The 25892-nt window shown below is 37.9% G+C and overlaps 2 protein-coding genes and 1 long non-coding RNA gene across 17 annotated transcripts in view; 2 read left to right on the top strand and 1 right to left on the bottom strand.

Annotated features, from left to right (window-relative positions):
• LOC145466017 (uncharacterized) overlaps positions 1-25892 on the bottom strand; it is a 160354-nt gene that overhangs the window by 3232 nt on the left and 131230 nt on the right. For 8 of the 9 annotated variants that reach the window (XR_014041785.1, XR_014041780.1, XR_014041782.1 and 5 more), the window contains 3 exons: positions 18205-18269; positions 16744-16808; positions 15273-15337 (listed from right to left, as the gene is read on the bottom strand). This is a non-coding gene — a long non-coding RNA (uncharacterized LOC145466017). Of the gene's footprint in view, positions 1-4711; positions 5577-15272; positions 15338-16743; positions 16809-18204; positions 18270-25892 lie in introns of those variants that run through there. The other variant, XR_014041789.1, reaches the window with a different exon arrangement.
• The window catches only part of LOC145466006 (uncharacterized), a 77868-nt gene continuing 52237 nt past the window's right edge, over positions 262-25892 (top strand). The window contains exons 1-8 of one of the 5 annotated variants that reach the window (XM_081449804.1): positions 262-349; positions 540-1029; positions 3893-3910; positions 4101-4171; positions 4457-4550; positions 5567-5652; positions 6076-6115; positions 7143-15342. In XM_081449804.1, coding sequence (XP_081305930.1) covers positions 3893-3910; positions 4101-4171; positions 4457-4550; positions 5567-5652; positions 6076-6115; positions 7143-7205 — 372 coding nt within the window. In that variant the 5' untranslated portion in view covers positions 262-349; positions 540-1029 and the 3' untranslated portion in view covers positions 7206-15342. The other 4 variants (XM_081449803.1, XR_014041763.1, XM_081449801.1 and 1 more) reach the window with 4 other exon arrangements.
• Positions 15252-24187, top strand: LOC145466004 (uncharacterized). Of its 3 annotated transcripts, XM_081449798.1 has the most exons (8): positions 15252-15343; positions 15945-15973; positions 16766-16814; positions 17414-17448; positions 18227-18275; positions 18873-18901; positions 21054-21147; positions 23235-24187. In XM_081449798.1, the coding sequence occupies exons 1-8, from the start codon at positions 15257-15259 to the stop codon at positions 23250-23252; spliced, it is 390 nt and encodes a 129-aa protein (XP_081305924.1). In that variant the 5' UTR covers positions 15252-15256; the 3' UTR covers positions 23253-24187. The 3 variants fall into 3 exon arrangements, with proteins under 3 accessions (XP_081305924.1, XP_081305925.1, XP_081305923.1); XM_081449799.1 differs by lacking the exon at positions 18873-18901 and having other exon boundaries at positions 17414-17442; XM_081449797.1 differs by lacking the exon at positions 23235-24187 and having other exon boundaries at positions 21054-22813.

The following is a 25892-nucleotide window of genomic DNA, read 5'->3' as shown; positions in this document are numbered from 1 at the left end:
AGCTCGAAAAATACCGAGTGAACCAATCATGAGAACCTTTTGGACCGCATCATCCGATTCACCGCATGATTCGTGCCTGTTTCGTGCCTGTTTCGTGCCTGATTCCAGCTGAAGAAAGCTGGTTTCACTAGCGAATATTCTCACGACAATCTGGTTCTTTTTTCGCATCATGTACTTGTGACATCGATTCGAGATTTGATGGAACTGCTAATGCTACCGTCCACATCGCTAAGAAAAAGACCACCACGATCAAGATGTTATTTCAAACGTACGTAATCACAGGCCGGAAAAAGTGTCTCAACAAGCCACAGACGCAAACTTTGAGAGAACCGACGCTGTAGACGGGAAGGTAAAGTCCATTTCTTTGGATAGTCAAGTTTAACTTGGCATTAGCTTGACAACATTTGTCCATGATGTCGTACAACCTTTTAAACCCACAAAAAGTTTGTAAGTAGTAACAGTTGTTCCGTTGCTTAACAAAGCATGCAACAGTGATCCTTTTACATATCATTTTATTAACGAAAACCTTTCTTTTTCAGTGGTTAGTTTGCGTCACGAATAATCATCATATCAAATCAAAAGGATGAAATAATCCATTCTGTTCCAAACACCAAGAGTACCGAGACGTTTGACAAGGACACTTAGAACTTGCCAAGCGTAACTGAAGCACAACTGTAACCGACGTTATTGGATACTACGTTAACAACATCCTTCACCCCAACAACGATAATGCATAGAGCGAGAAAAGACCCGAAATGGATACAGCTCCGCTCCTTCTAAATATGGGGCACGGGTTACCGTTTGAGTTAAATCTTCAAGTTTATAACGAAGAAGAGGGCTGCATTTGCGACGATGTCCTGTTTGACTGACGACATGCTACGCACTTTCCGCGAAAATGACGTGCTACGCGCGAAATGCAAACTGGGTACTCGCAGTAAGCAGAAATATCCAAGAATCTTTCCAGTTTTGCCTAGCGCGAACGTTTACACTTCGGGCAAGAACTGAATTCCAAAGGAAGCTTAAAGCAAGGTAAGACCCTAGTATAACCAAACTAATGAAATACTTTTCGACGGCCAGTAGTTACTCTCGATTGTACATTTATACCTTTCAAAAGGAACATCATAAGTTCAACACCGTCGCTTTTGCGGCCGCCATGTTTTAAAAGAACATAACGCAAATTCGTCGCCAAATTCTACCAAACAGACTCACTTTTCGATGGTTTCTCATACTAAAAATGTACGAGGCGAATTCCATCCGTGGGAATCCTAGATGTAGCACACGTAAAGGAAAAACGACTTTCGTAACGATCGCTGGTTGCAAATTAGTCATTGTGGTAAACTTATTCGAGACCACCACTCAGTCTTGTCGAAAGAATCAAACCGACTGAGGGAAAGGAACGGTCTATAGCTGTTATCACGGTGGAAAGCTTCAAGCGGAGCATCACACAGTTATCATGTACAAAGATCTCCAGGTTTAAAAAACAAAACAAACATATCAGAATTTGGTGTTATAATAACTTTTAATAAGAACTTCCAAGGCATAACCCATCTCCTTATGTATTGGTAGTCAGCATCACAACATTTTCAAAAGGTGTGAACTGCTCAAGCAATACCTTAATGTGTTTAGGAAGAGTTTACTAAACAATTAAAGTACTCCTATAATTAAAAGCGCATGGCCTCGTGTGTGCTATTTTATACATCTCAAAGCATGCCAGGTTTACCTAACTTTTGTGCAATTTTACTATCCAAATACAACACTACCAGCTTCCAACGTACATTTATACAAGATTAATTATCCGCCGAAACGGATTGCTCGTGGATTTGTAATAATGGCAGGAGTAGTCAACACGACAATGTGCTACCTAATTATCCCTTTGTTCACAATTCAAAGAACATTCAACACTCGATTGTTATCTCTACTGACGGAAATACTCGAAATAAATACAATTATATGGCGATCAATGGATTTTAAGTCCTTCACAGTCTAGTAACGCACGTGGCGATCACCTCCTGTGTTCTTTCTAGAAAGGAAAAAAAACATTCCGCTTATTATTTCCGGCCATAATAATATTTGACTGTTACTGTTAAGAACACGGTCGGTTTGTTTTGGAAACTTTTATGAACACAGTTTGGTTTGTTTTGGGAGGCTTCGCCTGTCGTGACAATTGAGTTAAGTGTGTGAGGTGACACTCAGTTTGCCTTTTATAACAAAAGTAAACCGCAACCGCCACAATCAGTCACCACAATGCAAATTGACTTCAATTAATCTTGCGTCAACAGTAATCATGCTATCGAATTTGAAACATTCCTTTGATAATCAAGATGCAATTTCCACTTTCTCGTTTTCTTATCCATGATTATAACGGTGGAATTTCCTGGTAAATGATCAAATAAGAGATTTAGTTGCAGTTTGTTACGCTTTTTGGCATTATATGGTTTATTGATCAAGCTTGCTCGGTATCGGTAGGCCGGATATCGGCCGCGTTCATTTTCTCGTGTTTATGGACCGAGAGGCAGACGAGGTCCATAAACACGCAAAAAACAAGAACGGGCCAATATCCGGCCATCTTTATCGAACAAGCTTGGTCAATAAAGGATTTATCAAACGGTATGAAAAAAAAATTTCAAGCGGGTAATAGCGAATAATCCCAAGCCGACGAGAGAGTTCCATCTTGTTCGCTCGACTACCCAATCACGGCGCAGGATTTGACTGATCTCGACCACTCGGGAAGCTTGCCTAAATGTTTCACCAGGTATGAAGTTTCACTAGCTCTTTAGCTGCCTGGGGTCAATTCATATCTAACATGTTTCCTTCTGTACGCAAAGCCGTATGCAAATGAGCAAAAATGTAAACAATGACGTCAGCATGAATCTCCCTATACTGTCAGTAAGGGGACAAAAATTGTTGTCCGAGCTTTCAGTTCAGAAAGTCGCGGTTGATCGACTCGTTACTATTTACATGTACTCAGATGCGAAGGCATGCTCATGGTTGTTTATGTTCTCCTTTGGAATCACACAAGTGGAACCATACACGAGCTAACTGCCGTCTAGAGATTTTGCACGTTCGAAATTGTAAATCCCATATCTCCTGCGTTTGCAAAGTAATTCGTTCACTTAACCAGTCTTGTAGCTTATTTCGCTACATATCTAATTTTGGGTCCTTTGCTAGTTACTTTCGGGGACTGGTTCGTGTTTGGTTATTACGCATGCTCAGTCGAAAGCCCGCACCCACGCAGTCACCCACGTAGTCTGCAGTGGAACTTTCTTGGAACGTCTGCAAGGAACGTGTGTCACGAAGCTATAAAGGAACGGTTCTTCGTACAGATTAGGGTCTGGTATGTTTGCTTCGTCTGTGTCAATATACAGCTATAATACTCTCCACAAGCTATTCAACTACAGCTTCTCGAGCCGCTGGCGAGTAGAATCATAATACACAATATCATGCTAACGTATCAAGTAGCCACGACTTTCTACCCAACTTTAAAAATTCAAAATATCAACCTTGTTACTCTACTACATTACGCGGAGTACCAAAACAGTTGTTTGCTTCGTGAAATAAAGAGGAGAGTCTACAACCAAGGTTTCCATATCGTGAACTGATAACGTGCAAACAAGGTCTAGAGAATTCTTTTCAGTTTCAATTTTTCCTGTCAGGTTTTCAAGATTAACTCGCTTTCAGATAGTATATTTGCTGTAATTCACGTCCACGATCGCAAAGATCAATGCAACGGACACAAAATGGCGCCCACATGGCCCTAAAGATTCAGCGATAAACTTGTTCTTAGATCTCTTTAGCATCTGAACCTCAGCACAACGAAAGCACTGCATATGGCGACAATTAATGACAAAAAGACCAGTCCGAGTGCCTTATATCTTTTTCTTTTTGATTTCAGATGGCAGCTAAAAAGCAGAAGGTGAGAAGTTCAAAGAATTCCCTGTTTTCAAAGGATAATGACCTCCAAAGTGTAATTGTATTTTGCATGAAACGCCGAATATAATTCGGTAAATATTAAATCGAGTTTTCAGCTTAGTGTAATGCCATCGGACAGGAAGAAACTAATTGCTACAGCCGGCCAAATAATCTGTTTTTTGGGACTGCAGGAAAAAGAAGGAAGTTCCTCAGACGAGGATGAAGGCACTCCGGCAGAGAAGTTTCCTCGTGAGAGTACCGGGTAAGATAATGGGCAGTTTAAGCAACCTACGAATCTCGCTATTCATCTCTCTCTCGTCCACTTTTTATCATTATCAGAGTTTCTCAAAAAAGAATTCGTAAGATAGCCTCAAACTCGCGTTTCTGTTTTTAGAGAATGACAAAGAAATGCACCAAGATTTTTAACATACGTGCAGAGCCATTGAACTGCTTTTTTCGGACAAAAAGGAAATATTTCTAAACCCGAGTCAATATCTAAAATACTGTCCTCCCTATAATGCTGATAACGTTGTTGTACGTGTCTTAGAACACCAGCATTGGAGAAGAAAGCGGAAGAAGAAAGGTCAGTCGCCATGACAGGAAATGAGAAAGAGGTGAATGGTCTGGATAACAGTCCTCAGGTAGAAGGATATTACTTGCTTACAACATAAACATAACTGTACAGCACAGTCAGTGCTGCATATATCTTGAAGACTTAACACAATAAAGTTACGAACTTTTCACCAATGTACCTAGCCTTTACAATGACCCTTTTAAGAATTAAACACAATTTATTTCATACCATACGGAAATTTCTTCATCCAATCACAATCGGGAAACGACTTTCTCACACGTAGGGAAAACGTTTCATCCAATCAGAAATCAGCTGTCAAGATGAATCAGTCAGTTCGCAACGCTTTCGCGTTGTTGTTGGCGCCTCTTCAATCTTCATTCACAGAAGTTTGTAGAGTTTCCACGAGTTTCCACTAGTTTCCTAGCAAATTAGCTATGGGCCACATACAGTCTCTGAAGACTTCTGAATGGCGGAAAGTCCGAACAGTGTAGATAAACCCATTGAAGACAGCAGAACAAAAACACTCGGGCAAAACCCTGATGCGATGTTAGCTTGTTCTAGCCAATTCCTCAAAGAGAAGAAGAGATAAAAAAAAGTGGAAGAAATCAAATCAGATGAATTCAACTTGTATTTTAAACGGCAAACGAAAAGATGAACGGGATTACAAATCATCAAGCCTTCGGGGGCTCCTTTCAAGTTTTAGCCGGTTTTTAAAGAAGGCAAATATCCCGTAAGCATTATCGAGGACAAAGGGTTTTACCAAGCAAGGAAATGTCTGGAAGCTCGAAGTAAACAACTTAAAAAACAAGGCAAAGGAAACAAATCAACCGTGGCTGAGGCGTTGACTGATGAAGAGGTAAACATTCTGTACCAAAAATATTTATAGTAACTTTCGAAGAAGCATCAAAGTGCTCTCGGACTGAATAAAAGCATAACTTGACTATTGTTCAGCTGAATGCTTTGTACGGTATTCACGCACTCGTTGTTTTTGTATCAGAATCTGATACGTCAACAACTCGTGCGTAAATATCGTACGCGCGCACTTTTCACGAAGTAATCTATGTTCCGTTTTTTCTTGTTTAGGAGGACGATCCGTTACCAGGCTGGACAACGTCCGGCCAAAGGATTCATCAATGTTCTGACCCTGGAGACGAACACAGCCCAATAGTGTAAGCAACGCATAGACAATCACTGTAAATCAAATTGCAGACTTATACAAGCCTACAATTACTTGCTTGGCAACATATAGAACTAAATATCCGTGCTACTGTAAAGTGCCACTGCAAAAGCTGATTCTATGGCCTCAAGGATCTACTATGATAAATGGCGCACGCTACACATCATGGGGGAAGGGGTGGCAACTTTTCATGGTCGCAGGTTGCAACCAGAACATTGTAACCTCTTACTTTGCTATTGTAAATTGTGTAAATTATGTACTGTATCAACACAAATATTTGTAATTTTTCCCCGTCTTTTTATTGATTTTTTTTCTTCTCGCACTTTTCTTTTCTGAGGGAAGGGGGTATCTGCCTTCTTTTCATCCGTTTGTCGCGAAATAGTAACGAATTTAAAGTAAATGCTTGTTTTTACAGGGGTGTTGCTTGCCCACTATCCTACGACGGAGATCGTCAGGTGAGTAGCTATACACCTGATTGCAAAACGTTGTTGAATGAAAAGTATAAAACATAAACGATACGACGTTATGGATTTATGGCAAGACTGAAGAAGCGTGGGCATAGTCATGAATATTCAAGATTGTTTCTTCGTGGCATTTAAATGATCACAGATAACAGTGATGCAGAAAAACATGGAAACTACTCATACCTTCCTAAAGGTGGCGAAGTTAGAACAAAGGAGAGTTTACACTTACGGAAAATGCGAGCAATCCTGCAATTCCTTCAATATCATCCTTCAGTTATACAGCCCGTGGCATGTTGATCTCGTAAACCGCTTTAAAGCATGTACACGGTGCGAAACAATGCAAATTAGTATTAGTTTGCAAGTTTCCCAGAAACTACTGTGTCGTATCGTTCATAGGTTATACTTTTTTCTTGACAATGTTCTTCCAATTAGGTGTATACTTTTGTTACCTTTATTTCTAGCCAGAATACTACTTAAACATCACCTGTTGTAAGTGTACCAGCCTTAACTGTACTGTTCATTAAATGACAATGACTAAAAGCAGGCCAATTTTTATGCAAAAATTACAAAACATCCTTAAGTAGCTTCTTGAAAGTGTTCGCGGGAAAAAATCCCGGGGGTGGTACTGTTGAAAACATATATCAAACAAAAAAAAAGTTAGCCAGAACCCCGAATTTACTGGAACTTCAAATGAATCGAAACGATTACGTGACAAATATCAAGCATTACAAGGCTAATGAAAAAAAAAAAAAAAAAATGCAATGACTACAGAAAGCATTATCATGTTTTTGAGGAAAGGTACAGGCTCCAATAATTGTTTTGGGGGGGGATTTTTCTATCTACGATCTTTGTGTGGTTTTGTTACAGCAACATGACAGTACGTCTTATCTTTTGTTCAGTTTGCATAATATAATTACTTTTTTCCAGTTAACCAATACTGACAATGCTTGAAAACAAAAATACTGAATAGATTCACTTTACACAATTATTTAACTTTGTATAAATTTTTCTACTGCAGGAGCCTGACGTAGATGCAGCAATCATAATATTTATAATAATGTATCTTATATTCAAGATGTAAATAAATTTGCTTTCACTTCTGATTATGTCATCATGTTTTTTGGGGACGTATCCTTTAGTACTACGAATAGCAAACAAAGATTATTAGTGTGCGTTCGACACCTTCAGTAGCTTCAACGATTTCATTAGCCAACATTCAACCCCTATATATTGCTAAAATTACCCTTTTTATATGTATTACTCTTCGTTGGCTGTAGGTGATTTTATTCAGAAAACAAAGTAAGGAGTGACTGGATAGCCGAAGTTTTACTGGCAGTTATAATATCATAATGATAAAGCGTAGCATTTTCCTGTTGATTTGATTCCCTTGGTTTACGGTTAGCAAGAAAGGATTCACTCTATAAACTACGATTTGTTTAGAGTGGAGTTGATATGCCGGGAGACAATTTCCAAAGATATAAAAATAAAATATCTATATTTGTCTTCAAACTTCACACAGAGAAACTTCTTCGTGAAGGTGTAATTCTTCTACATGTAGTGTTTTAAGCAGCTAAAGCACGAATATTTGCAATCGCGTGCTCGTTTGATGTAAACAAACTACGTGCTACTAGCGGGTGATTCGAATCGGCTGTGATGTTTTCAACGCTCGGCTAAGGTTTGTTTTGCTATAAAGAGAAGAACACAGGCCGTATTTGCATTGCTGTTTCTTGATACTTGTTTCAGACTTGCTGCTATAGATCTTAGCTTTGGAGGTTCAAACTAGGCTGGACTTGGACTGAGTGTGTCGCAACTTAATCTAGAAGCCAGTGGAATTCAGCTGTTCCCACAGTTAACACACCAAAGCCAAATCCCTTCAAAGTTGTGTTCTTGAGCGAAATCAAAATAATTGTCCAACTTATATAGCAAATGCTCATCATCTCGCATCTCGAACCAGGTTAATGTTGATTTGCACGGTTCAGAAGCACTTGGCACATATTTCACTCACACTTTGACAAGTCAAATGAAATTTCTTAACATTGGCTTCAAATGGGTAACTAAGAGACGCATACTTGCCCAGAAATATCCGGGGCCAGAGTCCACGTTACCCTTGATCAGCGGTTCGCGTCATGCATAAAAATGTGACGTCATTGGTCGAAAAGTGATGAATAAAAAGACTGAAGGGTAGCCTACGTGTAGCCGTACCCACCCCCCGAGGAAAAACGGGAGGGAGGGAACGTCTACGAAGAGCTGGCGCGAATCGTGTTATGTGACGTCACGCTTTTGCATGAAAATATATAATGGTTCCTTATTGGATAAAGACCGCGAGCAATACTTTCGATAATACTGATTGGCTAAAATAGATTTGTGCCAAGCCGCAAAATGTCTCATTCTCACGTCTGTACGAGTTGCGTTAGTGGCAACTACAAACGTACAGAGCAGTTTGAAATACCGGCAATTGATGAGATCCACATGGAGGATTGAAACCATGGTCTTGTCTGAACTAAGCCGAACATTGGCATATAAAACACGCAAAACAGTCAGCAGACTTGCGCGTAAACAGCTACTTTTGAATCATGTGGTTCCAGAATGACCAACAACAAATATGATATCCGTGATAAGGATCTACCTACTGTTCTTGCAAACAGCTCAAATCACAGCCGGGCCCGGCGTTGCAATATAGAATGCAAGTATAAAGCAACATGTTCACGGTAAATTTCATATTTTGTCCCCCAAAAGCAAATTCGGCGAGACTTGAGAGCATATCTTGCAAACGAATGAGCGTAAACAATGCAAAAACACCTGGCAAATTACAGAGGTGTCAAACTCTACGAAGCGACATGCAGATAACAGCGGAAACCATGCAGACCCATGACCTACAAAAATTTGCCATAGCACGATCTAACGGCTAACTTCCTCCTTATTACACAACATGAAGTGCCTTTCATAAACACGAGTGAAGCGACAAAAAAGGTCAAGTGACCGAACAGAGAACGGCAAATGTACAAATGTCACGAATCGTCGAAGTCTTGTAGAAAAGTCAACCTCTTCGAACTTAAATTCGCGCATTCTAGCGAATTTTTCGGCTGGAAAACAAGGCCAAACTTGTGGCGTAGTTGATTCTCATAGATTTTTGTAATTCTTCCAGGTTCTGCGGCAAATTATTTCTTTTCTTGAGGAGACCATGACTCTGCCTACAAATGTACACTGATGCAGCGTATACATGGAACTCCAAATTTGCGAGCGCGACGTAGACATCAAAGATTGTCTTCTTGTTGTTTTGGATCAAAAACCGCTCGGAATCCTTTTCAGTCTCTTTAAAACACAATATACATTTGAAAAGGGACATTGACTTGCAAATAGGCTCGAAAGAATAAATATTTACGAGGCATTTGTCTGCGCGAGGACACGAATACGGACGGAAAAGATAATTTATTTACATAACTTACATAAATTACTGTGACGTCACAACACGATTCGTGCCAGCTCTTCGTAGACGTTCCCTCCCTCCCGTTTTTCCTCGGGGGGTGGGTACGGCTACACGTAGGCTAACTGAAGCGTTGGGTTTAGCACTCACGCGACTCACACGCGAGAACACACGCAAGTGTGCGCGTGGTAAATATGCGGGCCACAAACACAATAATTCTGTATTGACGTCTGTATTGATTTGAAGGACAGGGCTCATGTAGCCTGTCCTAAGCCTGAATTCGAAATGAAAACTTAGATGATTGGTGCAGAAAAAAAGATCGCCTATGCTTTAATAGGAAACTTGTCCCAGCAAATTACTGCTAAAAAGAGGTATTATGAGTCAACGTTAACGCGACAGTAATGTGACCACTCAAGTCAACACACGAACGGCCTGTGACACGGATATTTGTACGAGATAAACTACGAAAATATAATTCAAGTGTACATTCAGTGTGTGCTCGAGATAAAGTGAGATTTCGTTGTCAAAGATAAGTGTTACAAGAGTACATTCGCGATATGAGTTTACCCGCTATGGTCTTTGATAAGCATGTTTATAGACCGAGACAAGTCGTTTATTAGTATGCAAAAGGGAGGTCTACGTTCTCCGCTTTGTTAACTGTTTAGTTATCTGGCTGTCAACACATATCAAGCGATGCATTGTACACCAAGACAAGCTTCCCCACTGTATAAAAAAACGCGCCGTCATTAGTGGAGGGATTAGAAGCCCTTGAGCCATTGAGTAACAGAGGAAGTACATTCACTCTCGGTACTTATCCCTTGGCAGTTTTCATTAATTTTGTACTCATTTAATTGCCTCTCCGATCTGCTTTATGTCGAGTCATGAGTCAATCGGTCCCTTGCTTATTGTTTGCTTTATGACTCATGTTCAGGGCAAAAACCCCGCAGTGTAAAATTTAATGTCACGCAAATTGCTGGTAAAAATCCCTCATCCCGCAAATATTAAAATCTAAAATAGGGCTTTGTCCCAGATAAATCGGCTTCCAATAAAGAACTAAACAAACACAAATATATTGTGCTCAATTCTAGAAGCCAAAAGGACGAGCTTTTGATCTATTGCAGGTCTTTGGCAAACTTGGTAAATTATGCAAACTCAACTACCCGTTAACTGGCGCTCCAAATTTAAAACGAGACGTCATGTTGTTTACAGAAATTCCAGTCCGCCCACACAAAACCCCAAACATTATTTTGGTTTCAGTTTCTACATTGTTTATTTACAGAAATCAAGTCATCCAAAATTACTGATAAAACCTTAAAACACTACCACTCGGTGATCAAAACGCCCGAGACATATCACAACTTATTATCGCCAGTAAATCGAAGACAGTTAACAACCGAGTTTGAACCTCAACCTAACGTCATGTTGACATTAGAACACAATTGGCATAACAAACGTTCTATCAAAACTTGCCCGGGCAGATCCCGTTTAAAACAAAGGGGTATATCCCGCCATATTCGACAATTTAATGTTCACTTCAATATTCAAGTTCCAATTTGACTTCTACTTGCGTCAAGTCATGTTCTCTGGCTGATCTCTGGCACAAACGTTACACGGGCTACAATACGCTCTACACCATTACCGTAACTCTACACGAGAGCGTGCAAAATGACAACACAACGGAGGTAAGTCAATTACCAAAACAGCGACAAACAAATTGACATAAAAGTTCCTCAGAACTTTCAGCTGGAGTTAAGTTCAAAACTAGTTTGTCCTCTTAAATGGATGTACTTCTATATGCAAAAGGAATCAATAATTTCTTGCAATATTTCATTTTCGTGTCAAAGATTTTAAAATGATGAGCATTTTTTTCCTTGCTGCAGTATCCAAGATGGATGGTTTATTTGGGCCAAGGAAACACGAGTGCGGACTGGAATGAGGTTACGGTTATCAACCCATTCCAAAACTTCGACACGAGAGCTGTGGGCTAAATCGTAATATTGATTGGATTGAAAAACTAAATACACCAAACGAAACCTTCACACTAGCAACTTAACCAGCTTTGAAAGAGTTTGCAAACGAAAGAACGAAAAGACAGGCGTTAACAATTGGCAACAAATGAAAGAGCGTTTGTATGGATTAGATAGAAAATTCTCTAACCAGCGGACATGTCTGTAAAAATTTAGCCAATTTTTTAAAGCCCTGTCATGCGACAATTTGCGTGATGACCCAGAGAAGACTGCATATTCCGTAGCCTGGATATATAGTGACGACTAGAGAAGACTGTACATTCCGTAGCCTGGATATAAAGTCACAGCGTTTCTCAATCCAATCAACATTAAAGACCAATCCCCTGCATTCTCCTCCCTTTTGGAATGGACCTGGCCATTAGCCTAAACACAACCTTTCAAGTTGGGTCCGTCACGAAAGGAGCTTTCTGACGTCACACAAGACAAGATGTTACAAAGAAGGTACATGTACTTGCGTTAATGAATGTCTTTTTTGGGTATATACTCACTGAGGGATTCGTAGCCGAACAAAAACATAGCATGTAATTTACTGAAAAAGATTCAAGTACGGCAACAGCTTGGAATCATAGGTTCTCCTAGGTTATGAAAATAAAATATTTTCCCGTTTTCGATGTAAAATAGGTCCACACATAGTTCCTAGTCTAAATGATTTTTCCAAATCTTTGTTCCACTGGACTTATGATTACAATATCAAAATACAGTATTTAATTTTGAAGAACTGTGTTATGGTACCTCAAAACAATATCAATGAAAATGCACTTTATTTAACTGCAACGCGATATATCCAAAAGGTATATGCAAATTTTATTTAACAAAGATGACGACCGTGTTTTATTTTCTAATCGAAGTTTAGAATAGGAGAGTATTACAAACAATGAAAGAAAAAGGCTACGATCGCTAAGATACTTGTCATCGCTGCATAAAAGTTGATAAATAACTCCTCACGATTTCGCTCGCTCACCAGTTTCCACATAATCAACACCAAATTGCCGACCTAGTAAAAAAAATTGCCCGACAGGACCTCGCTCAAACAACGACACAGTGCATCCTGTTATATTTATCATCGCAACCATCGTTACAATCTGTGGAAATTATTTTTATGTCATCGACGACAACGATCGGGGAAATTGAAGTGAAGTATCTGGTACAGGTAGTGTTTTAAAGGGCAATATTTTAGCTCTAAAGCGAAGCCGTTTCATTTTCAAGCCAGTTGTTAGGGTAACAATCAATTTCGCATGGTCTAAATTCACCCAAAAATATATCATTCAGCAGGTGCAAATGGAGGACGTCGATGTTTGCTGGCATTAAAACTAAACATGTTTCGCTTTCATAACCGAGGTCAAATCGAGTGCTTTAATACTACTCGTTTCTTCGTTGTCTTTGAATTAAAAAATAGCAAAAATACCACTAGAAAACAATCAGTATTTTTCTCCGGGGTAAATATTGCTCAAAGCAAAACAGCCGGAGGGCCTAACTAAGCTTGAATCCGACTTCATTGCTGCTTGAGAAAGCGGAAACCGCGTCTAAGGAGCTTTCAAGCATTCCCCAACGCGATCGTGCAAGAGCCACAGGCCGTCAAGGATAAAAAAACAGTTTTGGACGGCCTATCACGCACTAGATGCTGGCTACAAGTCAGCAAACAACGCGATAAACGAAGCTGTCCGGCGATACTTCCAACACAAACGGATTTACTCAACGTACCATGCTGTTTTGGTATCCACATGTAGCGTAGACCCAAACCAGTCATCCAGGAGATAAGCGTTATTTCACTGGCTGAAAGCCGCGCAAAATGATATTTCTTTTGTTGTAACCACCAATCGTCAACAATATAGCAGTTTTCGTTCGAGTGTCGCAAAAAAAAAATTCATAAATTGGTTTTGCATCAACTAGGCGACACTATTAGCTAAAATACTCGGGCCACTTTTTCATCCAATCATCAGTCGCACTCGTTTTCCCGCGCTTTGGGTCAGCTGCATGTAATTACTTCGAGTTTTGATTAGTTCCCGGATTGTATGTTCATTTGTGATTGGCCAAGGTGATTAGTTTATGTTTTGGCTTTGTGACACAGCTCTATCACGTGATCACACAGAACACACACAGTGTAGTACGGTGCACGTGCGCTCTAGAAATCGTTCGGTTCCCCGGAATCTAACTGCATTCAAGGTAACCTCTGTGGTTTTTCTTCCCAAATTCGGATAAGGTAGGCTTTAATCGACAATGTAACACATTTAAGTCTCGAAAAAACGCCTGAAATTCGCAAGATGGTGCGCATGTCAGCCTCTTTACATGGCGAATTTGAGCTCGTCTGGGTCCAAGTTTCATTTCGTACGGAGGGATGTATGCACCTCATTTTGCGGCGATTAACAAGTACTTTTTGGACAGTCGAGCTCCTCGGTAAAAGCATTGCTTCAGTCATTTTTCGACGGTTCCCAAAAGCTAGCAAATTATCTTAAAGGAACGCTTACGACAGGCGAGTGTTTTACATGTAGAAAGGATTGTCAGTCTTGTCCGAACAGTCAGTTGCAATCGCGGGCTGTTTATTGTAGTTTAAAGCCTTGTAAGAAAAAAAGAATCGCTGCAAAACCAAAACTAGAGAGCCCTAGCATCACATAGAGGTAAAACCTTAACGTCATTAATAGCTATCACACTACGCAGGCCATGAACATTTGATTGAATTTGCACTCGTACACACGAAGAGGTCCTCCCTATAACATTACCAACGTTTCCTTATTTTGCAGGAACCTCACAAGAGATGGCTGGAAGTGCCAACCAAAATGTAAGTAAGGAACACGTCAACATACACTGTATATTAACAACTTTTAACCTTATGCTAACACTCGGACACATCACAAATCTTGAAAAAGTTCGTGCTATTTCATTATTGTATCGAGGAAGACTGATATTATCTGCTTTATTGTTTGTTTTTGGGCTTCTAGTCCCTCCCTTTAAACCCATTCTATGTATTTCTTCAATTTGTTTGCACATCTAATTGTTATGATCAATACAATTTCATTGTCGAGCACGAAAATCCGTTTATAAATTAATATTGCTCACTTACTGAGCAGAGCACCACAAGCCTTATGCTAACATGGATTCTCTTTACTTTTTTTTCAGCGGGAGTATACCAGGTAAATAACGCCTTTCCTACTACTTTGCTGCTATCTAAATATCAATTTTGCCAGTCTGAAAGCAAGTAATAATATTCCTTATGTTGTTGGTAGTGTATGACTATAGTATCAGTACTGCCTGTAGAAATGTTATCTAATGAACGGAATAATAATTATGTACATTGGACTTGATGAAGTTTAATACCAGTTTACATAGGTCAATACTGCAGTGATCTTTCTCTTGCAGGAATGTATTTATGAAATATTGTATAATTTAGAGGTGTACAGCAAAATCAATGTACCACACTAGCTATACATACATGAGTGATAGACACATTCAGCTATAAAAAAAAACACTTGTTGAATATTCTTTGAAGTTGTTAAGAAACAGAAAAAAGTGTGGAAACAGATCTTGTGTGCAATGAGCCTCACTGGAACAAGCAAATGTTTCCATTTCTTAAAAACTTGCCAGCCATAAGCAGGGTAGCCCCATCCTTACCCAGACACTGCATGTGATTACCAAAGATTTAGAACAGGATCAATTTTACACAAATATTACAGCAGCTTATAACAAATGTACAGGTACTTACATCTGATTTGCTTCAATTCCAGAGACCAAACACCAATCTTCTTCTTACAGGATCCTATATTAGACCTAGAGGTAAGAAAAAGTAATGCAGATTAGTAAAATTCTACTACCAGTATGATGCAAATGCCACAATCTGATTGGCTGAGCTATTGTATCTTTTAAGCCATTGGTGTACCATGGCTGGAGGTCATCTACGAAATGGTGATGATTTGTATGTTGTTTTCCAAAACAAAAGTTTTTTTTTGGCAGGAACATTATTTTGGAAAGAATAAGGTAACAGATCATATTCGTATTCTCGGTATTGGACTGGAACTAGCTTGAAATGGAGGCTCATGCGGGGGAATATCATTAAAAAGAGATTAATGTCATTGCATTTGAAAAGACTCCCTGCATTAGCCTCAGTTGCAGTCCAATACCGAGAATACAAAAACGGTCTATTCAGTTCCAGAGAAGACAAAAACAAAGGTCATTTACAGTTTCTTGACTTGTCATGACTGAGAAAATAACTTCATTCTTTATTTTGAGAGAATTTTCAAATATCATTCGTAGTGTAAATCCTTAACTGTACTTGCATTCACGCAATTACCTATACTACAGGTAATTGTTGAGAAAACTGGCGAGCAAGCATTTTTGAAGGGACCTTGATCATGTGCAATTTTTCATTATCCAACAGATCAGTGATCAAGAATCTGAAATGATAAGGTACATGTAACAACTACCAGCAATCAACAAATGAAAAAAATACATGACTGTAAACATATACATGTTGGGACACATTGCTTTGTACATGTGTTATTAAAGGGGGGGGGGGGGGTCCTTCTTAACTACAGATTTAGAGCAGTTGCTAAGGGATTGCTAATGGCGATATTGAGAGGAAAGTTGTTTTGGAGCATTTTGCAGTGCTAATTAATAGTGAATTTTATACAAGGGACTGTTTGCTTTGCAAAAAGATGATTTTGGGTACATAACTAGTGCTAATCCCAAACCGTGCATTAGAATTTTAAATCCCTAAAACTTGGAAGAAAAGAGGAATTGTTCCTATTTTTCTTATGAATCAGAAATAACTCAGCCTTCTTTTTAATCGTATGTATGGAATTATTGTTTACATGTAAAAGGAAAGCTACTGAAGAAAGTCTGTTACTACCGGCGTTTATTACCTCATAACTTTTATGATGCATAGCATTAAGCACCTGGACATTCTTAATCTATTGACACTGATTTAAATTTTTGGATTTAGATGCCTTTAAAAGTGTTAGGGGTTTTTTCCTATTCTGGTCATGTGACTGGTCAAATATGGCCGTCATTTGAAACTTTGGCAGGACTCTTCAATAGGACAAACCTGTGCAAAAAGCTTATCTTTAGGAGGTCTGGTTTTCAAAAAAAAATGGTTAGAAAACTTCCTTACGGCAACAAATTCATGGCCAATTTTTAGTTGAGAAGGACCCCTTTTAGATAAATGTACATGTACTTACATCTGAGTTGCTTCAATTTCAGAGACCAAACACCAATCTTCTTCTTACAGGATCCTATATTAGACCTAGAGGTAAGAAAAAATAATGCAGATTAGTAAAATTCTACACTAGTATGATGCAAATGCCACAATCTGATTGGCTGAGCTATTGTATCTTTTAAGCCATTGGTGTACCATGGCTGGAGGTCATCTACGAAATGGTGATGATTTGTATGTTGTTTTCCAAAAACAAAAGGTTTTTTTGCAGGAACATTATATTGGAAAGAATAAGGTAATAGATCATATTCGTATTCTCGGTATTGGACTGGAACTAGCTTGCAATGGAGGCTCATGTGCGGGAATATCATTAAAAAGAGATTAATGTCATTTGCATTTAAAAAGACTCCCTGCATTAGCCTCAGTTGCAGTCCAATACCGAGAATACAAAAACGGTCTATTCAGTTCCAGAGAAGACAAAACAAAGGTCATTTACAGTGTCTTGACTTATCATGACCGAGACAATACCTTCATTCTTCATTTTGAGAGAATTTTCAAATATCACTCGTAGTGTAAATCCTTAACTGTACTTGCATTCACGCAATTACCTATACTACAGGTAATTGTTGAGAAAACTGGCGAGCAAGCATTTTTGAAGGGACCTTGATCGTGTGCAATTTTTCATTATCCAACAGATCAGTGATCAAGAATCTGAAATGATAAGGTACATGTAACAACTACCAGCAATCAACAAATGAAAAAAATACATGACTGTAAACATATAGATGTTGGGACACATTGCTTTGTACATGTATTATTAAGGGGGGGTCCTCCTTAACTACAGATTTAGAACAGTTGCTAAGGGATTGCTAATGGCGATATTGAGAGGAAAGTTGTTTTGGAACATTTTGCAGTGCTAATTAATAGTGAATTTTATACAAGGGAATGTTTGCTTTGCAAAAAGATGATTTTGGGTGCATAACTAGTGCTAATCCCAAACCGCGCATTAGAATTTTAAATCCCTAAAACTTGGAAGAAAAGAGGAATTGTTCCTATTTTTCTTATGAATCAGAAATAACTCAGCCTTCTTTTTAATCGTATGTATGGAATTATTGTTTACATGTAAAAGGAAAGCTACTGAAGAAAGTCTGTTACTACCGGCGTTTATTACCTCATAACTTTTATGATGCATAGCATTAAGCACCTGGACATTCTTAATCTATTGACACTGATTTAAATTTTTGGATTTAGATGCCTTTAAAAGTGTTAGGGGTTTTTTCCTATTCTGGTCATGTGACTGGTCAAATATGGCCGTCATTTGAAACTTTGGCAGGACTCTTCAATAGGACAAACCTGTGCAAAAAGCTTATCCTTAGGAGGTCTGGTTTTCAAAAAAAAATGGTTAGAAAACTTCCTTACGGCAACAAATTCATGGCCAATTTTTAGTTGAGAAGGACCCCTTTTAGATAAATGTACATGTACTTACATCTGAGTTGCTTCAATTTCAGAGACCAAACACCAATCTTCTTCTTACAGGATCCTATATTAGACCTAGAGGTAAGAAAAAATAATGCAGATTAGTAAAATTCTACACTAGTATGATGCAAATGCCACAATCTGATTGGCTGAGCTATTGTATCTTTTAAGCCATTGGTGTACCATGGCTGGAGGTCATCTACGAAATGGTGATGATTTGTATGTTGTTTTCCAAACAAAAGTTTTTTTGCAGGAACATTATTTTGGAAAGAATAAGGTAATAGATCATATTCGTATTCTCGGTATTGGACTGGAACTAGCTTGCAATGGAGGCTCATGTGCGGGAATATCATTAAAAAGAGATTAATGTCATTTGCATTTAAAAAGACTCCCTGCATTAGCCTCAGTTGCAGTCCAATACCGAGAATACAAAAACGGTCTATTCAGTTCCAGAGAAGACAAAAACAAAGGTCATTTACAGTGTCTTGACTTATCATGACCGAGACAATAACTTCATTCTTCATTTTGAGAGAATTTTCAAATATCACTTGTAGTGTAAATCCTTAACTGTACTTGCATTCATGCAATTACCTATACTACAGGTAATTGTTGAGAAAACTGGCGAGCAAGCATTTTTGAAGGGACCTTGATCATGTGCAATTTTTCATTATCCAACAGATCAGTGATCAAGAATCTGAAATGATAAGGTACATGTAACAACTACCAGCAATCAACAAATGAAAAAAATACATGACTGTAAACATATAGATGTTGGGACACATTGCGTTGTACATGTATTATTAAGGGGGGGTCCTCCTTAACTACAGATTTAGAACAGTTGCTAAGGGATTGCTAATGGCGATATTGAGAGGAAAGTTGTTTTGGAGCATTTTGCAGTGCTAATTAATAGTGAATCTTATACAAGGGAATGTTTGCTTTGCAAAAAGATGAATTCGGGTGCGTAACTAGTGTTAATCCCAAACTGCGCATTAGCATTTTAAATCCCCAAAACTTGGAAGAAAAGAGGAATACTTCCGATTTTTCTTATGAATCAGAAATAACTCAGCCTTCTTTTTAATCGTATGTATGGAATTATTGTTTACATGTAAAAGGAAGCTACTGAAGAAAGTCTGTTAACACCAGTGTTTATTACCTCATAACTTTTATGGTGCACAGCTTTAAGCACCTGCACATTCTTAATCCATTGACACTGATTTAAATTTTTGGATTTAGATGCCTTTAAAGTGTTAGGGGGTTTTTCTATTCTGGTCATGTGACTGGTCATTTGGCCGTCATTTGAAACTTTTGCAGGACTCTTCAATGGAAAAAACCTGTGCAAAAGGCTTATCCTTAGGATATCTGGTTTTCAAAAAAAAAATGGTTAGAAAACTTCCTTACAGCAACAAATTCATGACCAATTTGTAGTTATAAGAACCCCCTTAACATTATTGTGCCTTTGGCAATGCATTGAGTACTCTCCCTTGATTAAGAGGCCTCTCCTGATAACATTTAATTATGCTGAGCTTATAAATGCATGAATATACTGCTCATATGAAGATAACACAAGAATCAGTGAGACTAGTACGAGTAACAAATTTCTCATAACATTTGGATGTTAAAAACTGACAATTTAGCCCCAGACTTTTGACTTTAAAACAGCCTTTTATAAGAAACATCAATATAGTTTATTATCTTTCTTGTCCATGTTAGCACAAGAATACCAGCTTTAAAATCCAAGTCTGATTTGATGACACCAGACGAAGAAAGACAAAATGACTCCAGCTAACATACATACATGTATATATACAAAATGTGTATCAAAAACTTCATTTAAAGAGCTTAATGAGACCTGTATCAAGAATGATGCAAACCAAAAGCTGTTCATACAAAACTGCAACTCTCCCTTTTGACAAATGATCAATAGTGGTCATCAAAGTTGCCTTCAAGAAACCAAAAGCAAAGAAATGCAGTTCAGTTTGAAACAGATGTAAGTGGAGTGATAAGTCACAATACATCTGACTTGTAACTATAATTATTAGACATTGAACTCACTATCTCCTTTCTGATTGGCCGCAAACGTACAGTAAATTTTCAAAATCAGTGCCTGTGATGTCATCTCTCCAGATTACACAATAATCATGTCAAGGACACTCAAGGTCACGGGTAATCATGTCATGTATGATCGCAGTGCATGATTTCTAAGGGTAATCATGTCAAGTTCGCATGCTTCATGTTGCTTGTCGTTAGTGAAGAAGCAAAAACATGAGTTTCATTTTTTTTGGTCAATGTATAATAACACAATTTTTAGATTTGGATTTTGTGATATCCAGAATGATCAAGGTCTCGGTCTACCTAGCCTGCAAACGCAGACATATTTCCGGCTGTCACTTGTCTCCGCCGAAAATAACGTCTGCAAACCTGAGCCAGGAAACGATTTCTTTGACGTAGGAATTTTAAGCCAATCACAGTTTAGCTCAAGTAGCCCCAGAACTACTCCGCGAGGTATTCGCTGCAAGGAGCACTCGAGTTTCATTCTATCATGGAATCTGATTGGCCAAAGAGAAACAAAAGTCGTTACATCACAGAGATCATTTCCTTGCTCGGGTTTGCAGACATTATTTTCGGCGGAGACAAGCGACAGCCGGATATACGTCTGCATTCGCAAGTTACGGTCTACCCTACTCTACCTCAACCTTGATTATTCTGGATATCACAAAAACCTCATCCAATAATTTATTGTTTATAACAAGCAAATTGAATCTACATGTAACTATATAGTACTGAAATTTAAAAAATAATGGAGGAACCAAACTATCAACTGTGAAGGAGACTACCATTTATGTTCATTTCATTTTACAGAAATTTAGCGCAAACAATGGCCCAAGATCATCCTGTGCCTGCTCAGCAAGACATCCACGAATGGCCAGGAATGGTCAATTTAACAAACGAAGTGGTAAGTACAAGATCAAGTTACCAGCTGATTTTTAAAAATGTTGTTGTTGTTTTTGTTGTTTTTTTTACGTAGTTCATTTATAACCTGAGACAAATGTAATGGAAAAGATTGCCTATTTCTCTCCTCCTCCAATCCACTCCCCTACTATATTCAACATTGAGGTTAAAGCAAAAAACTTAAGGCACACCATATTATCCAACACTGATATCAGGAAGAGGGGAGATTGTCAAAAATCTCAGGCTTGTTGTAAGTCTACATGTACATGTAGTTCATGTAAACATACATGGTATATGATGTTCTTTCAACCTTTCCAACTATGTTGTCCTCCATTGTGTGAAGAAGTCCTTAAAAAGGTCTGTGGTTGCCATGGGTTTCATTAAGGGCTGGGCAGCGGGTAAATTGACTGGCTGCGAGGACAATTTTGCCCAGCTGGTTTGACCACCTAGCACAAAGTTTTTATTACAAAGAAGTTGAGTTCTAACAGTTTTGCCGGCCTGTGAAAACCAGTTCTCCTGCTGACAATGTTAATGAAACCCCTGGGTTGGTAAATGATGTTTGACACCAAAACAAAGGTCATCATCAAGTTGTAACCAGCGATCGGCAACTTGCTCATGAGCTTTCATTTTCAATCTATCCACTGCTAGTCATATTAATTACCTGCACTAGACAGTGTCCATTCTATTTTGTAAGTCAGTGTGTTTCTCTTTTTTTTGTTGAGATGATTAATGAGCCATTTGTAAGGTGCTAGCTGTGGTGGATGTTGTTGAAGTTGACCAAGTAGTGTTTGTTCTAAGTTAGTGTACCTGTGAGTAGTGTCTCAGTCAATTCTGTTAGTTACATTTTCATTGATGTTTTTCAACAATGCGATTTAGCATTGTTCATTTATGGCACTCATGAGATGTCAACTTAATCATGACCTCAACAAAACCAAAACTGAAATTTGAAAATAGATGAGTTAACACTAACAACTTGTAACTGACCAATTGCACTAAGTACAACATGTTTCTGCAGGGCTGAATAACGACCTCAATCAATTGACCTTGCTCCCAATGTGTGGCTTCATAGCTCAGTTGGTAGAGCATCGCACCAGTATCGCGGAGGTCACGGGTTTGAATCCCGTTGAAGCCCTGATTTTTTTCAGGCTTCTCCTTTCCAATTGCTTAAATTGGAAAATTTACTGCGATGATCATTCTTCACTTTCATCTACAACCGCAGTTCAAATGTGAATTATTTCATATATACTTCACAATGTCAAACATTGTTCGCCTCAGTTCAGAATACATGGTTAAAAGATGTGTTAAATACATGTATGAATGCTTTCTCTCATATCTTCAAATCTTTGTTGTTTCGAATTTTCTTTTCTCAAAATGTTTGTTTTGATACTGCCATATTATGACTGCAAAATTTTGCTTGCATGAATTTTTGCCACTCCAAAATTTTGCTTTAACCAAATGTTAAATTTCTACCCATTTTTGGTTTGACAGACATCAGAGGCTTTTCAAAATTTCAAAGAGCAAAATTTGACAAAATTTGTTTGCATTACCAGGGATCTACATTCGCAGTTGTTCAGTTGTCTGAGACAGCTAATAATTTGTAAGGACAACCAAAGCAACACGAAAAGTGATCTGTAGGATGAGTTTAGTTTGACTCTACCAGAAAAAAAGAAGATCTTGAATTTTGTCTTTCATGAGTTCCCATTTGGAACTTTCAGAAATTAGAGAAAGATTTGCAGCTTTCTTTGGTGACAAAATCATCATTTTTGTCCAACATCTTGGATGATGTGTTTTCTCCATGAATGAAATCATTGCAGGCTCAATTTTCATTTCGTCAACCGCTGATGCTCTGCACTGCATCTGCTTCAGCGAAAATATGCAGTGCAAACATTGCACATTGTCAAACATTATTTACTGCTAACACCCTTAAGAATCTTAAGTCTGAGGCCTTTCAGTTAATTTTGTTTCTGATCCTGCTAGTATAAAATATATTATAATTATTTAAATTATAAACAGATTGCAGAAACAGTGAGAGCATTCCAAAACATTGGTGTTGTATCTTTCATCTAAGGTTGAGTTTCTTTACATAATTAGGGAGGAGAGGCACTATAAACAGGGGACTGCATGTGACCAACAAGTCAAGTTGACGTTTTTGTAAATTTTAATTTGTTTTCAATGAAAAGGATATATTAAACTCCATACATTAATGAATGTAAACATACATTTCTTGATTTAATGTCCATCAACTTGGACAAAAAGTAAAAATAGTTTGACAGATTACACTGAGCAATTTTTTGTCACACATTAAGTTTTTAGTTTAGTTGACATTTGCATAGGTATATACAATCATGTACTGTTCATTGAAACATAAAATGTATTATTTTATAACTACACACAAATAATAAAAGAAAGATTGATTACATTATGCTACAAATATTGAAGTTTAATACTAGGAGTAAGATAGAGTGAAAGGCACAAGACTGACTTAAAAACAAACAAGGGACAAGAAATGGTGAAATCAACAATCAAATTGGACATACATTGTAATCACCTTGAAAAAAACATATTATCTAATTATTGGGTAGTCCTCCAAAAATGTACATCACAAAAGCAACGTGACACCCATTGTGCTGTTGCCATGGCAACACTCTTGGCTCCAGTCTCTTTCTGTCAAAAACCAAATATTCCCATTTACAACCCTTTACAGTGGGACTTGGGGTCCTGTTTGGAACACACATGGTGTCCATATTGCCTTAAGGTATCAGTATTTAAGCAATAGAGCACTTTTTCCATGTTTACAAAGCTCCATCTAAACACAAGGAGGGTTAAGAGAACTCGACACAGTTATGCAAACCCAAGACGTATTTGAGGATTCGCATAACTTTCAGAAATTCTCCCAGCCTTCCTAGTGTTTAGATGAGGCTATGTAAACACAGAAAAAGTGCTCTATTGCTTTCATCAGATAATTCTCAAAACTATGTGTAATTGATATGAGCTCTATTGTGAATTAGTAAAATGAGCCTTCACTTTATCAAACAATGCGTTATTATTTTGCGTTATTATATTATTTTTTTATTTTGTGTAATTATCTCATTACATTAGAAAAATGCCCCAAATTATATTTTCCTTCGTATATGGAAAAAAAAATTTCAGAGAATGAAGCACACCTCTCAAGCTCATTTCCAGAGAGTTTTTAACACTTTTTTTTGGGTGAAATCTGGACAGAATTTTGCCTGACAATCAGGCAAATAAACAGTGGCGAGGAACTTTTAGTTTTTACTTCTTTCAAAAGTTTTGACTATTTTAGTGAAGCAAATGCATGTTTTATCAACTCTTAAAGTTTAATTGCATGTCAAAAACAAACTAGACAAGTAATCAAAATTTCTAAACACCGTTTCTAGAGAAAGGTGTCAAGAAGACACGCAAGGTTGATCGCATCTTCTCGCTCAAATCCGACCAGAAACGAACTTGATTAGTGAACCTCTGTACTTTGGGAAATAGGGCGGTACAGTTATTCGGAAAACCTTAATTGTTTTTCATTTCAATACATATACCTCGTAATTTACAATTCTTAAGCCTTTAGAAAATATATACTTTACTGGGGTTTGCGTCAAATGTCCGATCGTAAAGCAGCGCTAATGAATGACAGTCATTTGGGGTATACTGTTACCTTAACTCTCCTCATTAGATTGTTGGGAGTGCCAAGTTTAAAGAACACCGCTCTGACACATGTACCGGTATTTCTAGAGATACATGTATTTTTGATTCAGTGTTATATATTTTAGTGGAAGGATTTATGACTTTATCACTCTCCTCATTTGCATAATACAAAGACATAAATCTCCAAAATAAAAGGAGATATTTCAAAATGGAAAATGCTATAATGATTCCTCTTTTTTGAAAAGCCTTTCAAATAAGGAGCAATTAATTTTTTTCTGCTTCACAAAGGCACTTCAAACAACGCTGGCATTCTTTCAGAAGTGTGACAAATACATGTACAAACGAAGTAGCGAGATCATGCTCATCATCTCTACCCTACACACCATACATAACAGTGCACTTTAATTTACGTTCTCTACTCAGTCATACATCTGTACATGTATGTACATTTATATAGTCTACACTTTACTTCAATGTCCACACAGTACTGGACACGAAGACAAGTCTACACTGTATACTGTATGCATTGTTTTTGCTCTACACTTCTCTCCATATCACTTCTCACTCTACAATCTACATCATGTATACTCAACAACACTCTATAGCTCATTTAACAAGGTCTTTTATATAGAGTAGTATTCTACTATAATGATTTTAGCCACATTGTGTAAGAATTATTATTACATGTACCTCTATTGTGAACAAGGGACAAATTTTCCACAAATCGCATGTCCATTTTTAATGAATTATGTGTAAACTAAACAAAAGGTAGACTCTGGACCATTATTTGTTGTTAGTCACACTGTGTGATGAAATCAGAAAACTAGAAATGCAATAATTACATGTATTAAAAAAATTGATTCAACAATTAGGGTTAACAGAATTTAAATTCATTTAGCTGCTAGAAAATTCACATCTATTTAACTCAACTTCAGTAATATCATTATTTATTACTGGTACTAATAAATAACTATTTGAATTCTAGAATATTTGATTATGAACATACAGACATGACCTAAAACATAGGCACGCAAGGCGTGCAAGAGTTATTTTCTTGTGAACTATAAGTCTCGGAGATAGCAGCATTCATGG

This window comes from Orbicella franksi, chromosome 13, assembly GCF_964199315.1.
Source record: "Orbicella franksi chromosome 13, jaOrbFran1.1, whole genome shotgun sequence".
NCBI classification, from domain to species: domain Eukaryota; kingdom Metazoa; phylum Cnidaria; class Anthozoa; order Scleractinia; family Merulinidae; genus Orbicella; species Orbicella franksi.
This window is presented reverse-complemented; position numbering and strand designations above follow the sequence as displayed.

Coding starts and splice junctions, on each gene's coding strand:
- LOC145466004 (XM_081449797.1), top strand. CDS start 15,257: ATGTACAGGTACTTACATCTGATTTGCTTCAATTCCAGAGACCAAACA. Junction 15,344..15,944: donor ATCCTATATTAGACCTAGAG/GTAAGAAAAAGT, acceptor ATTATCCAACAG/ATCAGTGATCAAGAATCTGA. Junction 16,815..17,413: donor ATCCTATATTAGACCTAGAG/GTAAGAAAAAAT, acceptor ATTATCCAACAG/ATCAGTGATCAAGAATCTGA.